The following is a 16,892-nucleotide window of genomic DNA, read 5'->3' as shown; positions in this document are numbered from 1 at the left end:
AGGGGGAGCAAACTGATTTAAGTTCAGGTATTTAGACTACCTGAGTATCGTTCATAATTTGGAACATAGGAATAGGAAGAGGTTATTCAATTCATCAACACAATTTCTTAACGCCTGCAATCTAATATGTTAACAGGAGAAGAACCCTCGTTATCATGTGCTGTTTTGAGTCCATAAACCCAAATGTTACAAGAGGGCCCAAAGCCAAAATGACTGCAGCAATGTCACTTCCAGTGAGCTGCACATGCACCCAGCCTACAGGAAGGGCAACAAACCCATGTCCTGAAAATGTGGCCGATATTGATCTGCGCTTCCACAGGAAAGCCAGCAACTGCACTTGCGTCTCCAGTGGATAACAGTGCTATATGCAAACTGGCGCAATAGGACGGTGCATTATAAAGCAAATGTAATACGCTTCAGGAAGCCTCACAAGTACCAGTGTTAAACTTCCCTTTTTCTCCCCTGATTGAGTAAGAATACCATCAACTTCATGTAAAATGGGATTTAAGTGGGATGAATTCCTTTTTGTGGGACATTAGTCTTTACCCTCCAGAACGCTCATGTTGTTTGTGTGGCTTCATTAGTTTTATTGTAAAATTTTAAATGGAAGGAAATTGTGTTTTATCGATTGCTGGTCACTGAAACAAACATGTATTTCTCAGTGAAAATGTTTTAAAAGAAACTACAACTTAAAGGGGTAAGAGGTTTCTGGAAAGAAAATACTTGAAGGGTGACTAAAAAGGAGTAAACTACAGGGGTATGGGGAATGGTAAGGTAAATGGGACTGAAAAGATTGATCTAAACAGTGCAGGCACAGGTATGGTGGGCCGAATGGCCTTCTTCTGTGCTGTGAATTTCTATGGTTCTATACGGTCAGAGGGCAGGCAGCTGGGGTAAGAGCCATCAATATAAAATGAGCTTTTAAGTATAAAAGTTCTTACGAGTCTCAGACGGAATGAGTATTCGCTTGTCCTCCCATCCCAACACTAATAGTGGCAAATTCCTGTATTATGGGATACCCATCTTCAGTTTACTGACCTCACTGCCTTTGTAAATGAGAATGAAGCATACACTGAGTTAGTTGCTGATCATATGCTAGTACCTTGTTCATTTGAGACACCATCGTCACAGATGTGCAAGTCCAGGCGGGAGATAGTGGTGTGATAGGATGATTCTTTCACGTCGTGATTCTCAAAGTACTGACTGATGCTTTTGGAGCTGCTGCTTGTTGACGAGGGCTGTGGTCGTGTTTGCTGGGTGCTGGGCGCCGGTCCAATCGTCTGTAAAACGGGCGTTAGCGACAAAGATTAAATTGAAGAATAAATCCAGATAAAACACTGTAATAATAAACTGTAAGTAGAACTAGAACTAAATCTTCTCAGCTTATATTGTATTGTAATCATGTAACCACTTTAGCAGTTACCACCGTAAAAAGATATATTATAGTATGGTTTAGTTGTGCAGTCAGGCTGTACAGTGCACTGGTCAGGTCACACCTTGAACACTGCACACAGCTCTGGTCACTGTGACATAAGGGGCTGCTCAGGCCATAGAGTCAGTGCAGAGGAGAGCAACGAGGATGATCCCCAGGGTTAGAGGATGAGCTGTCAGCAATGATAAGCTAGGACTCTTCAGTCTTGAAAGCAAACCTCTCAGAGGGAACATTATAGAGGTGTATAAAATTATAAATGGGATCGAAAAAGTAAACCCAGACCAGTACTTTCAGATGCACCAAGACAATAGAACAAGGAGGTCACTGATCTGTATGGATCAGCAAGTTCCCAGATGCTATCCCTCACCTTACTGACCACTGGCTTCAGCGATGGTGAGATAGGGACAGGTGACGGAGAGAGTAAGAGTGAAAAATAACGTCAGTCAGAACCCTGACTCCGGATTGCCTGCTGGAAAGTCCATGTGTGGCCATGTGGTGTGTGGGGGGGTGGGGCTATTGGGGAAAGACTACAGGAGGTTCACAGACCGGGAAAGACACCAGAGAGCTGCAAGTGCTGCGAGAACTGGTTCTCAACTGAAAGACGTTCCCGTTTTCCCAAATTGTTGTGTAATGTTTCTGCTGAACATTCAAATTCACTTCCAAATCTTCAGCTATTATGCCCCTAATCTCTGAATCCTTGCTTTAGAGGATTCCGTGCTTTACCAGTCCACAGAATCCTCCCTCTATTTAAATCCCATCTAAAGATGACCTCTTCAACATGCCTACGATCACCTATCACTGTCCCATCCCCTCGTCTCCCTTGCTCAGCATCCGGCATTAAGAGCTCAGAGGCATTATCCACTGTAAAGGGTGCGATATACATACAAGGTCTTGTTGTTTACAACTTCGACACGATGCTAGAAAAACAAGTCTCACTCGAGTACAGCATGCCTTGTTCCCTTTGGTGATGCCGCCTATACAATTATACTGAGTGTTTCAAGAAGATTCGATCTGCATTTCATCCCTTGCTAGATGAACAATTTAGTTGCAAAAATCTGTAGCGTAGCAACTGACACTAGTCACAGTGCTGAGTGTGGCTGTTACTGACCCCTGCTGTGTCGGGCACCATGCTCTTCCGCTGCTTGGCTGAGTTCTCTATGGCCTCACTCAGTGACTGTGCGTATTTGATCATTGCTTTCAGTTGCGAGTCTGTTAACACCCACAGTAAATCGTCCAAAATAAACATCAGCTTTGAAGCCACCACATTGCAGTCTTTCACCTGAAAAAACAAGGTCTGTGTTTAGAAATGCACACGGTTCCTTTTGTGGATTTTCTTTACATCGTTTCGGATGCTAAGTTTAGGGAGTTAACATTTCACACATTTACTAAAAGTTTTTAAAATCCATTTGCCCTACAACAACCATCCCTCTGCTTCTCGGCCTCCAATTACTTTCATAGTGACAATTAGGAGAGGACTATTCTGGTCTGGTACTCTGCTAGCAGTCGCTGCCACATGCTAGCAAACAAATAGGAACTCAAAACAGATATGGTTATGTTAGCTCTTCCTGCACTCCTCTCTCTGGGAACATCTAGTGGGCTGCACCCTCAGCTCATACCAGCATGCAATCCGAAGAGGGCCATCCTTCAGATAAGATGTTAAACTGAGATCCCATCTGCCCGTTCAGACGGTTGCTAAAGATCACTATTCCGGAAGAAAGGGGACTTTATCCTGTTGTCCTGGCCAACAATCCTCCAGATTAATTGGTCCTTCAATTCAAGGCTATTTGTGGGACTTTGCTGTGTGCATATTGGCTGCCGCATTTTCTGCAACATACTGTCACTACACTTTACAGCCATTAATCTATGAGGTGCTTAGAGATAGTTTGAATCTTTTGGCATAGTATCCAAGGCAAGGATTATCATTATTACCGGTTCCCCAGGTAGTGTCTGATCAGCAATATGAAAGCACAAGAGACATGACCTGAGATACGCAGGGTATGGCGACCTCCATTTGTGACACTGATGATATGGCAACTCAAGTCCCTATTCAAGACCCGTGCCTTATTATACATGGCTGACAACAGCAGTAATATGAGAGTACCTGCTGGATATCTGTTGGATACTTACTCTCCTCTTGAGAACTAGTCTGATTTTTGACTGGTTGGTGATTAGCCGTAACGGTGTGCTGAGAAAGCTCTGGTCACTGTGAATGGCATCGGCCTCAATACGGAGCGTCTGCCAAGTTATTTCCTTAAAGGTTAGAACCTGACAATAGAAAACATTTCAGAGAATTTCTTTAACCTTTGGTAAGCTAAATCTTTGTTCTTCAGAATCATTCCCAGACGACTGACATGGACTAATTGGGCCGAATGGCTTGTTTCCGGCCATCTCATTCTATGTGAAATAGAGCCAGATCTCACAGCACATTAACTCACAGTGGTTAAAAACACCTATTACTTCAAAGTAAAGTCAAGTTAACACATGAACAGTGAAATTTGATCCAATTATTTGACTCGACGAACTTCCTGGACATTATTCAACCACTTACAATAAATGGAGGCAGCTGGCTAGATCCAGACATTCAATGAACTCAAGTTTCTATTACACTACATGAAATTTTCAGTTTTCACCCCTGTGAAAGACTCAATGAGAAAGAATCTGATTGACAGAAAATAAGTTGCACCTGATTGCCGTTTGCAGGTGTATACTGTACCAAACCTTGACTGTGGGTTGGTGCTCACTCACATTCCCCATATCTACTGCACTGTTCAACCAATTATTAGAAGAGCACTAGACAAGGCAGTGGAACAATACACAATTGCTCTGAAGGCCCAAGCCTGTGTTATTATAACATGTCCTCTCTGTGACTAATGGCTCCAGTTATAATGAGTTTGGCGGTCTCTAAGTATCATGTTTGGGATGAGAACATAGTAAAAAATTGTCTTAAATATAGCATTAATTAGCATCTCTCACTCACAGAGACCACAAAATAATTGGCAAGGAACGTGGAAAGGTCACTCTGGTAGTGTGACTCTGGGTGCTCCACATCCATTGTTGGAGCAAAGTGGAGAAGCTTTACTCTGCATTTAACCAGTCTGAGCTTGAGGGCAAAATAGCCAAAATAGACACTTGTATTTTCATATCCCAATTACCCACAATGGACACTCCTTTATAGAATCATACAGCACAGAAGGAGGCCATTTGGCCTATCGTGGCTGTGCCGGCTCTTTGAAAAGAGCTTATTGAGCACAAGCAAATTACATTTCCTTGGAGCAACCTAAACTCTACTTTTTATACAGTGCTTCAGTTTTGAAAAGGTCACTGCAGACTGTTTGCTGCTCAGCATCTAATTTACTTATAGAATTGTAGGCATTGCTATAATTTATTTAACAAAAGACAAAAGGGTGATTATGCATCAAAACAGACCAACTAAGAAGAGAGAAGAGGACAAGACAGATTGGATTAAATTGCTGTGTATTTAACACAGAGAGTGGAGGGGAGGCGCTTTGAGATATAGAGCCAGGTTGTGTCAGGAAATTCGAGAGATTTAATTAGTCAACTATCTGGTGAACAAGGTGAATGATGTTTATGGGAAATTGAGTGTAGGATTAGTGCTGTAACGTATTGGTTACAGCACTCACCTCGCAAGCAAGAGAACCTGGGTTCAATTTCAGGGCAGGGTGAAACGTTGGGCAAGTTTCCTTACTCCGCATACCTCTGTTACCTAGCAGTAAGTAGAAACCCGGTTGTTAATTGATTGGCAGATTAATTTTCTGGAAGTAATAATCCTTTCCAAAAAAATTAATAATTGTTCACTCAATCCACAACTGTTTGTGGGATACTGCTGTGTGCAATTGGCTGCCATATTTTGCCCACAAAGTATACAGTCAATTCACTTTACAGTATATTCTGTGAAGCCCTTTGAGACGTCTTGAAGATGTGATAAGGTGCTATATCAAATACAAAGATTATTATTATTATTATTATTTTTAATGGTTGGGACTGACCAAACAGCTTACTGTGGTCCTTTCCTGCCCTGTACATTCCTAAAACAACAGGCAGAGGATCACCGTATGAAGCACATTCACCTTAACATTCCATTTGTTTTGCTTAACCCGGTACCTGACACAACACGGAAAACTCATCACCATGTTTAAGAATCTCCAAACCAAACTACTGAGGATTCCACATATATGTGGAGATTTCTATTTGTCTGGAATAGAGGGTGCACTGCCTCCACAGAAGGATGAACCCTACTTACCTAATCTTGGACAGGTTAAGCTCATGGTTGCAAGAGTAAAGGCTTGAGAACACCAGTGTATGCACTGAGGTATTGCTTCAAGAATCAAACAATGCAATCCATAACTTGTGATTCTATTGGTGTGAAAGTGCTTCTGACAAACGTGTAAATGTTCCTGTGGCACAGACAGGATGAGTCAAATGGCCTTCTTCTGTGTTGCAATTCTCTATGATTCTAGTGATTGAGGAGCTAGAATTCATATTTTATGCACATCCGCACATATCATTTCCTAATTTCCTGTCTTTTGCAAATGTACACAGTTACAATCTACATAGTGCTGTAAAATGCTCTCAATGTGACCATCTGCCACCTGTTCACTTGTTTTGTGAACCTTTTAACCAACATTCTGGAGTAGCATAGTGTAAATTTCATCCACAAAATACAGTCACTGTATAACCTGTGATGCGCTTGTATGATCTTGACAACATGATAAGGTGCTATATCAAAGGCAAGGATTATTATTATTAAATTGTTTATCAGCACACAGAGTAATCACCAGGCACTGAAAGGAAATGTGGATCGTGTTTGCCAGGAAAAACAAACAAGATTGGAGTTACACATGGCCACACTTGTTTTGACAATCAGGACATTTCTGAACAATTTCACGCGTGGGATTACCACAAGAACATTTTTATAAAAATATTCAATTTAGTACGCGTGGAACAATGCTGTTTATTATAAAACACAGTTGACTGGTCTGCCAACATCTCCGCTAACCTTAGATACGTCTAGCACCTGACACAGAATAGTGGAGTCCTGTAGCTCAGTGGTTAGAGCACTCGCCTTGCAAGCGAGACACCTGGGTTCAATTCCAGGCAGTGCGAAACCTTGGGCAAATTTCTTTACGCCACATGTCTAATAATAATCCCTCCAAAACAAATTAAAAAAAAAAAAAAATTGGTCATTTTCAATCCACGACTGTTTGTGGGACACTTCTGTGCGCAATTGGCTGCCGTGTTTCGCCCACAAATATACAGTCAATTCACTTAACAGCATATTCTGTGAAGCGCTTTGAGATGTCAATAATAATAATAATAATCCATGCATTTGATATAGTGCTTTTCACATCTTCTAGAAGACAGGACCACTGCTGTTTTTGATCTATATAAATGACCTGGACTTTGGTATAGGGAGTACAATTTCCAAGTTTGCAGATGATAGGAAAAGCAGTAAACTAAAGTGGAGAGGATAGTAGCAGACTGCAAACGGACATAAGACAGAATGGTAAAATGGGCAGACACGTGGCAGATGAAGTTTAATGTGGAGAAATGGGAAGTGATTCATTCTGGGAGGAGAATGAGGAGAGGCGATATAAGCTGATGGTACAATCTTAAAGGGGGTGAAGGAACAGAGAGACCTGGGGGTCATATAAGTAAATCTTTGAAGGTGGCAGAACAGGTAGATACAGCTGTTAAAAAAGCATACGGGTTACTTGGCTTTATAAATAGGGGCACAGAATACAAACGTCAGGAGGTTATGATGAACCTTTATAAAACACTGGTTAGGCCTCAGGTAGAGACTGTGCTCAGTTCTGGGCTCCACACTCTAGGAAAGATGTCAAGGCATTGGAGAGGGTACAAAGGAGATTTACCAGGAAGGTACCAGGAATTGAGGGACTTCAGTTATCACAAGAGACTAGAGAAGCCAGGATTATTCTCCTTGGAGCAGAGAAGGTTAAGAGGAGACTTAATAGAAGTTTTCAAAATTAGAAGGGGATTCGATAGGGTGAATAAGGAGTATCTATATCCACTGGCGGGTGGGTCAGTAACCCGCGGCCACTGATTTAAAATAGCTACTAAAAGAAACAAAGGGGAGATGAGGAGAAATTTTTTTACACAGCGAGTTGTTCAGATTTGTAATGCATTATCTGAAAGGGTGTCGGAAGCCAAGTCGATAACAACTTTTAAGAGAGAAATAGATAATTATTTGGGGAGGACAAGTTTGCAGGGCTATGGGGAGATAGCAGAGGAGTCGGATTGAATTGAATAGCTCTTTTGAAAGCCGGCACAGACACAATGGGCCGAATGGGCTCCTTCTGTGGTATATAATTCTATGATCCTATGATTCACACAAAAAGCGGCTGCCATTTTCAAGAGAAACAGAATTCAGTGCAAACAAGTAGGATTGTGCCCACTTATAACATTGTTTGGGATTTTACGGATCCCAAATACTGTGGCTCCATGGGGTTCAACTGTACAAAGCACAAGTGTTAACTCACAGGTTACAATTAGTAAAATGTTTTAAGTTCACGGTTCCATACCTCTCCTCGCTCTGAATCTGCGATTCTTGTGAAGCGGAGATCACTCTGCTGCCACTTGGGGTTCACACTGTAGCCGTGCAGTTGCCACAGTTCGAAGGAAGCGTTGAACGCCTTGGCTTGGATTTTAATGACAATCGAGTTCACCACAATGGACATTCCCTCCACCACCTTCTCAGCAAAGCCATATTCACTGCAAGAGTCAAGAACACAACACATTTCAGGGCTGTACCATTCCACATGGTGTTTGGGATCACTCAGTAACTACGATATAAAGAAACCCCTGGAAGACAAAGATAATTATTTCTGTAAGACTGTCCTGTCCATTGGTTGTACCAGAATTTTATCCACAGAATCAGTCCCACCATTGTTCCTGGGTAGAATGCAGGCAATGAAGCTCACATAAGAAGATCATCTTTACAATTAAAGTTGTGAACTTCTACACTAGACTTGTAATGCCAAGTAGATGAACATGAATTTGATCAAAAAGCATATGGAAGAGTTCCCAATTTAAAAAGCAACAGCTTGCATTTAAATAAAGCCTTTAACATAGAGCAACATCTCAGAGTGTTTTATGATGACTAAGCTGGAGAAGAGAGGAGGCAAGAGGGAGATGACCATACACCTGGCTGAAAAGGTAGATTTATTTTAGGAAGCTTTTGAAAACCAATAGAAGTGGGTGAGACGGTGGGTTTGAAGGAGGGAATTCTGGAGGATGGGCACTCGGCTACTGGTGGTGGAGAGGGTGGGATGGATGACACACAGCAGGCTCGAGTTTCCCGATCAGAGGGAGTGAGCAGAAGAGTCAGGCGAGGTAGGGAGGTGTGACGGCATGTAGGTATTTGCTGGTTAGGGCAAGGATCCTAAAGTCAACCTTTTGAAAGAGAGGTAGTTGAGGATAAGGGTGATAAGCATGTGAAGCTTCATGTATGCAGGCGGCAGAGTGTTGGATTATTTGAAGGTTGTGGAGCTGGGGAGATCGACGAGGAGGGCATATCAAAAGGCAAGTCTGAAAATGACAAAGGCATTAAGGTTTTGTCAGCGTTGTGTATGAGATAGAGACGGGGGAAGGTGATGTAGTGAACACAAATTAGTGTCTTGTAAATGACTCAACTTTCTAACTTCCACATTTTCCAGTTTATTTTTAAAAAATCACAGAATTGGGTGTAAAAAATTGTGCTGTTCCTTGTTGCTTTGGCTGCCCACATAATTACTACAACTGGGGCTTCATGGGTGACAAAATGTCAGGTATAATTGCAGAGACTTGAGAGATAGTGTACTACTTATGAGAATGCTGGAATCATGCAGTGCTCAGCAGGATGAAGATCACTTTGAATACAGCTCTTTCAGAAGAACATTTGGCTGCAATAATTATTAGGTACAATTCATCATTCATATTAGGCCTGAAATTCCACCTAGTTTTAGCCAGTAAGGTCACATTATCATAAAATGCAGCACAGCACAAAATTGTGGAAACCTCTTCAATTCATTGTTAATCTGGAAGCCAGTTTTCTATAGATCTTAAATAGGCTGGATTGCATTTTACAACTGGTTTTGAGAATTTTCTGTAATTCTATGTGACCTTAAATATTAAGATAATGCATGTTCTTACAGACATACCGCGTGAGTTCTTTCCTGCACTGGGTATCACACACCTATCACCTGATGGGGAGAGTGGGTGTTCTGGAGGGTTGAGATTGGATGGGCTGAAGACCTTTTTCGTTCAGGCCAATCTTGTGATCTCCGTCTTACTAAACTTATCCCAAAGGAGATACATTTCAACATTCTCATCCATGTTTTACAGCCTCCCTCCACACCAGCTTTAACATCTCCATGTCTTAGCGGGCATTCTCCGATCTTCTGATTCTCACTTACTGGTCCTACCTCACTTGCTCTGCTCCACCTTTTGAGGGTGAACTTTTAATGCCCTGTCCTATCAAATTCACTTCCAAAATCACTTTACGCTGCTACGTCTCAAATTGAGACACTCATTCTTTATGAAAGGTGCTAAACAAGTGCAACTTGTATTACTCATGAGTACCTGTTGAAATCTACAGAAATAATTCAATGAAGTACAGTTAAAAACAGAAAATAGCCATTGTCCATACAGGTAGTATTGAAGAGGGTGGACTAACCTTTGACCTGCTGCAATGGCAATGGGAGAGGGTCCATTTGGTGCTCGAGGCTCCTCACAAGTCCTCATTTCCACTTCCACTTTATCCAGGAACTGAGAGAGAAAATATCAGGAAGAGAAGGTAAAAGATAAATATACAAGAAAGGGACATATATTGCCTGAAGTCGACAGTTTTTGCAGATTTGCATCTAAAAACTTGTGATCGTAACTTGAATGTCAGCAGGACAACAGCGAACAGCTTTGCGGAATTACCGGTTTAAGGACAAACAAAGGACCTGACCCAGATACAGCAAATCTTAAGGAAGTTACTGAAATTAAATCAGAAATGCTGAAGCCAGCAGTAGATAAATCAACTCTGAGCAAGAGATATGTAGATGCTTGGGAGTTGCCCTTCATTGGAATTCTGATTATTTACTGAAGCTGACATCTGTAAACATCAACCCAATCCAGAGCTGACTAACCTGCTCATGATTGCTAGTATCTTTAGTCTTTTTCTAGCTACTTAAGAAATGACTCTTCCTCTTGTAACCTGTTGAAATCTATAGAAATGATTCAATGAGGTGCAGGAATGAATATGGTGGCAGTGTAAACATTTATCGGGGATGCTTTCTGAAACCATTTTTTCCACTTAATTCTCTGCTGTTTTTTTAGGTCAAGGCTCATTAATCTTAGCTGAGGATAATAGGTGAGAAAGAAGGGAACAGAGGGGAATGTGAGGAGGGTAAGAAGGGAAGAATGAGGTGTGGAGGCTCATGTGGAGAACAAACACTGACAAGGACTAGATGGACCAAATGACCCATTTCAGTGCTGCAGATTTTGTGTAATTAATATTTAATATGACATACAATAGGATGACACAAAGTGTTTGATCTGCATGGTTTAAAATGTAAATGTCAGCGTATTGGTATGGTGATCTTAATCCTCTTAGCGGGAATGGAGCACAGCACAAAACTGTGCCGGATACAACACAGAAATATCCCCAGGGCGGCTGTCGTGAGCAACCTCATACTGGTGCTGTCGAGGACACTTTTCGCAGCTTCGGCTTCAGTGAAATGGAGTGGAACTTGGCTAACCTCTGGCCTGCACACAACAATCACGTTTGGCTTTTCAAACAATTTGAAGCTGATAAAATAATTGCAACTTTCTTACCAGACAAATGGGATGGGTCTTCAGTTTCGTCCATTGGATCTGAAGAGAAGAAAACGTTCAGTAGTTCTATGTTAACTCATGACTGGTTGTATCAGATCCAATAACATCTTCTCTAAATTCACCATTAAAGCCACAGCCCATTGCATCAGCACATAGGCAAATTTCTCTACTCCACACGCCTAATAATAATCTCTCAAGAAAAAAATAATAAATTCAATCCACGACTGTTTGTGGGACACTGCTGTGCATAATTGGCTGCCGTGTTTCGCCCACAAATATACGGTCAATTCACTTTACAGTCTATTCTGTGAGGCGCTTTGAGACGTCGAGAAGACATGAAAAGTGCTATATCAAATGCAAGGATTATTATTATGAAGTGTTGCTTACAAACTAATGGGCACAGTCTAGTGCAATGACTCTGGTCTTCCTGCCCAAGGCAGATTCATAGTTTGGAAAGCCTCTTGTAGCCTATGCTGGTCACCAAATAAACTTCCTGTATTGTACTGTAAAACAGGAAGGACAAAGGCCAGCGAACTTTTAAAGACCATCGCTCATTGTCTCTATTAAGTTCTCTTCACATCAGGGTGTGAAAACGCCTTGGGACTTCCTTCTGGAGTGAAAAGCACTGCATAAATCTAATTTTGTTGTTGTTGAAAGAGACAAATGTGGTTACAGAAATGCTGCTGTAAACAGACTACAATGTCCTTGTTGGTGTCTATCCTCTTGCCCCTCCATGAATTGACTAGCTCTTCAAAGTTCATAAACTTGATGTTCAATGGACAAAAGGCTATCGTCTTTAATGGTTTGTTAAAATTCAAAGAACAAACTGAATTTGTAGGATGCAAACCAGTATGTGAAAACACTTATCTGTGAGACAACACAGGAGATCACAGGACAACACTTCTGACAGTCTGTCTGCAGAGAGAACTATCTGGTTGTTACAAACAGCTGTTGTCGAAATTGTATTACAAAATGGGTAACTTTAGTATTTAGTTTTTTGTTCTTATATTTTATTCAATCCTTTATACTCTTGGCTGAAAATGATATGTTATTCTCATGAGACCTTTAATTAAATTATTATAATTGAAAAACAAAATTGGTAAAATTGTTGCTATTTTCATCTCCTTTATAAGGGACTAAGAAACAGAATCCTGGTTTGTGAATTGTCTGTTCTGCTGCTGAGATTTACAGATTCCTGGGACGTTAGTGGGTTATGGAGGGTAGTCAATAAAGCTGAAACCAGAGAAAGATACAAAATCGTGGCATCCCATTATAATTTGAAAAGAAACTTCCTCAGGCCTATTGTACTTTATAATTGGTCATGCTTGAGAATGCTCCAACTGGAGTGAAGGTCAGTCTGAACCCAAGGGTACATTCCTGCAGTGAAAGCATAGATCCCCTTACAGTCAAGTACAATACTCAATATTAATGGAGCTACATTGCAGTATGTACATACTCCTTGAACCAGGTAACATTCTTAACAATGGCCAGGGTGCTCACAATCATACTCATCTCTTTGCTGAGTCCAGCAACACCCAAGACCCTTTGCCAGTGTTGTTGCAGCACACTCAGGTAAATACAAAGCAGGGAAAGACCATTCATGACACCAGGCAGCACTGAAGACAATGTTGTACTGCAGGTCCACTAACACTGCTGATAAGTGTTCTATTGGTTTGAACGCACCTCTTCAATCGTTCTATTGATTTGAACACAGATCTTCAATAATTCGATTGGTTTCCTTCCTTCAAAGCCTAAAATAATAGTTATTTATCCCAAGTAAGGTCAAAGAAATAATGAAAATTTGTGAAAAAATACTTCTTTAACAGGACTCCAAGGACTGTCTCATGCCCACCAGCACTACTGATAAGTGTTCTATTGGTTTGAATGCACCTCTTCAATAGTTCTATGGGTTTGAGCACACCTCTTCAATAATTCTAATTGTAGACACAGATGGTTTCGAGGAAAATAGCTGTACCTGTGTGTGATTCCGCTCTGTACTTACCCTGATAGCAGCCTTGTTGCAGTACACCCTTGTTATCGCCAGCCAGGTGGGCAAATCCAAAACATTCTGCAGCACTTCTTCATCCAGCTCCAGATTGGTCAGCTGACCCTCTCCTTTGAGCGTACTTAGATTGATTTTGTCTGGTGAGAGGTTCTTTGCAAACCTGTCACATCAAGCAGTAGTGAGAATTAAACTACATTTCAGCAACATGTCATTGCAAACACCCATCATGATCACCAAAAATGTTTAACTTGTGCTTCAACTTTTTACTTAGAACCAATTTGCAATGAAGGAGTCACAACTGGCCTCAGTGGCCCTGGGCTAGGAAGAAGGAAAGATTCTACAGCCAGGTTCCTGATCGTGAAACCCAGGGCTTCTGCTGGAAACCGATACAGGTGTTGGGCACTGGGTGAGGAGCAGTCGTGATGCTGACTGAGGTTCAATATCTAGAGGTATTTAGGTGAAGTATAGAAGGGTTCCCATTACCCTGGATCTGACCAGCATCCTTCAGGTGAAAAGGGAATACAATGGAGGGGAAACAAAATAAAAGCTATTCCAGAACTACATTATCTGCTCCAAAACCGGTCATGCCCATTCACCAATGGTTCACATCCTAACCTGGGCTGTAAATTCACTGAAATGGGAGGGGAAACAAAATATAAACTATTCCAGAACTGATCAAGAACAAAATTCACTCAATAAGTAATGGCAACTACTTAACAAATTAGTAAGATACTGTGTATTAGTAAGATACCTATTAAAAGAACCGAGGGAAGAGATAGCAGAGGCACTATTACACATATATAATAACGCATTAAAAAAGGTAGTAGTGCCTGAGGACTGGAGGATACTAATGTTATACCTATATTTAAAAAGTGAGATAGAACAAGCTCAGGGAACTATAGATCTATCAGCTTAACATCGGTGGTAGGAAAGATAATGGAATCCTTACTGAAGGAGGTAATAGAAAAACAACTGGAAATGGAAAACATAATAAAGAATAGTCAGCACGGATTTCAAAAAAGCAAGGTCATGCTTGACCAACCTCATTGAATTTTTTTGAAGGGGTAACAGAAAGAGTAGACAAGGGTAATGTGGTAGTTGTAATATATTTAGATTTCCAAAAGGCGTTCGATAAGGTACCGCATATTAGACTGATGAATAAGGTCAGAGCATGTGGAGTCAGGGGAAAATGGCAGAATGGATAGCAAGCTGGCTGCAAAACAGAAAACAGAGAGTAGGGGTAAAGGATAGCTACTCAGACGGGCAGTGGGTAGACAGTGGTGTTCCACAAGGATCGGTATTGGGACCACTGTTGTTCACAATATACATTAATGATTTGGATTCGGGAATCAGCCGTACAATTTCAAAATTTGCAGATGACACCAAATTGGGGTGAGTAGTTAATACTGAGGAGGACTGCAACAAATTACAGTAAGACATCAATAAACTTGCTGAGTGGGCATTTAAATGGCAAATGCATTTCAATGTAGAAAAGTGTGAGGTGGTACATTTTGGTAGATGGAAGAAGTCACATACATCCTGGAAAATAAAAACCTAAATGGGGTAGAGGAGCAAAGGGACTTAGGGGTACACATACACAATTCACTAAAAGTAGAAACGCAGGCTAATAAGGCCATAAAAAAGTAAACCAGGCATTGGGGTTCATTTCTAGAGGATAGAAATAAAAAGCACAGAAGTTATGGTAAACTTCTACAGAACCTTGGTTAGACCACACTTAGAATACTGTGTGCAGTTCTGGTCCCCACATTATAGAAGGGATGTAGAGGCACTGGAGAGGGTGCAAAGGAGATTCACAAAGATGATCCCAGAACTGAGAGGTTATACCTATCAGGAAAGGCTGAACACACTTGGACTCTTCTCTCTTGAAAAGAGGAGGGTAAGGGGTGACCTGATAGAGGTCTTTAAAATGATGAAAGGTTTTGATAGGGCAGACATAGGGAAGATGTTTCCACTTGTGGGGGAGACCAAAACCAGGGGATATCAATATAAAATAGTCACAAATAGATCAAATAGGAGAGTTAGAAGAAATTTCTTCACACAGAGAGTAGTGGGAATGTGGAACACGTTACCACAAGGAATTGTTGAAGCAAATAGCATAGATAATAATAATAATAATCCTTGCATTTGATATAGTGCTTTTCACATCTTCAAGACGCCCAAAGCACTTCACAGAATATACTGTAAAGTGAATTGACTGCATATGTGTGGGCGAATGCGGCAGCCAATTGCGCACATCAGTGTCCCACAAACAGTCGTAGATTGAAAATGACCAATTTTTATTATTGTTTTTTTTTTTGGAGGGATTATCATTAGGCTCTGTGTGGAATAAGGAAACTTGCCCAAGGTTTCGCTCTGCCTGGAATTGAACTCAGGTCTCTCACTTGCAAAGCGAGTGCTCTAACCACTGAGCTACAGGACTCCACATGTATTTAAGGGAAAGCTAGATAGGTACGTGAGGGAGAAAGGAATAGAAGGTTATGCTTGAAGGCTTAGTTGAGGAAGGGCAGGAGCAGAAACACCGGCATAGACCAGTTGGGCTGAATGGCCTGTTTCTGTGCTATATATTCTAATGTATTTTAATGTATACTGTAGGTCAGTGTGTTGTTGACCATTTTCACTCTTATTAAAACAAAACATTCCCTCAATGATCAATAGCATTGTTCAGTTACACCAAGTTATACCGAATAATTCTATCCTCGGCAGCCGGTGGGGAGGAGGGTTAAGCACATGGCCCCTAAGTGAAATGCTTGGCTTGGCAACGGAATACCTGGAATTAAGTCAACTCTCTATAGCAATGTCAGTAGTTGGTTGCTGAGACAGGTGGGTCTGTAGTAGACCAGACAGCCCGTCTTGGAAGGAGCAGGCCGGCCACTCTTAGCAGGGATTCTTTAAAGGTGCTTTTTCAAACTAAACCGTGGTAATTCACCATTTTTTCCCCCCCTACTACTCTCTCAATGTTTATCTTCAGACACTGCAGAAAGTCACTATCAACTGCTGTTGGCAAAGCATCCGCTAAAAACATGTTGGAAAGAATTTAGATTTTTTTTGTTTTGAATTATCATTGCTGCTTGCAGGATGTTGCTGGTTTATGTTAATTGCTGAGTTTGCCCATAAAACAGTTGTTTCATTTCTAATTAAATTTTGTTCTTTAAAACACTTTGAGAGGTTCTTTGACTTCGAGGACTCTGTTTTGCAGAACAAAATGTAATTAGAAATGAAACGACAGTTACATGGGCAACCGCAGCAATTAACATAAACCAGGATCTTACTTGGAATAAAATACTGCATAAGTCATCTCTGATGATGGCCCTGTTGGTGAAGCCACTGGCAATAGCATCTTAAGACAAAACAGAGCCAGAGATTGTTAAATTCCACGTGAGGAACAGGTTGATGGGACCTCAGTTTAACGGCTCGACTAAAAAACAGCACGTCTAATAATGAAACACTTGCCGGCACTTCACTGGAGCACCAACGCATACTATGAATTCAGGTGTTAATGTGGGGCTGAGGGTGCTATTCACTGAGCCAGCCTGAATATCAACAAAACAGAAGAAATATTAAAAGATACGCAGACGCTGAATGTGGCATGCAGAA

General features: G+C 41.2%; 1 protein-coding gene across 1 annotated transcript in view; it reads right to left on the bottom strand.

Moving 5' to 3' along the window:
* LOC103179061 (UHRF1-binding protein 1) overlaps positions 1-13,445 on the bottom strand; it is a gene marked incomplete at its 5' end in the record, with an annotated part of 43,754 nt that extends 30,309 nt beyond the window's left edge. The window contains 7 exons of the mRNA XM_042342174.1: positions 1,103-1,280; positions 2,541-2,711; positions 3,560-3,697; positions 7,993-8,182; positions 10,125-10,216; positions 11,273-11,311; positions 13,275-13,445. Coding sequence (XP_042198108.1) covers positions 1,103-1,280; positions 2,541-2,711; positions 3,560-3,697; positions 7,993-8,182; positions 10,125-10,216; positions 11,273-11,311; positions 13,275-13,445 — 979 coding nt within the window. The remainder of the gene's footprint in view (positions 1-1,102; positions 1,281-2,540; positions 2,712-3,559; positions 3,698-7,992; positions 8,183-10,124; positions 10,217-11,272; positions 11,312-13,274) is intronic.
* Positions 13,446-16,892: the final 3,447 nt, after the last annotated feature.

Source organism: Callorhinchus milii, unplaced genomic scaffold (genome assembly GCF_018977255.1).
Source record: "Callorhinchus milii isolate IMCB2004 unplaced genomic scaffold, IMCB_Cmil_1.0 Scaffold19, whole genome shotgun sequence".
Lineage (NCBI taxonomy): Eukaryota > Metazoa > Chordata > Chondrichthyes > Chimaeriformes > Callorhinchidae > Callorhinchus > Callorhinchus milii.
The sequence above is the reverse complement of the archived record's forward strand: the minus strand, read 5'-3'. Positions and strand labels throughout refer to the sequence as shown.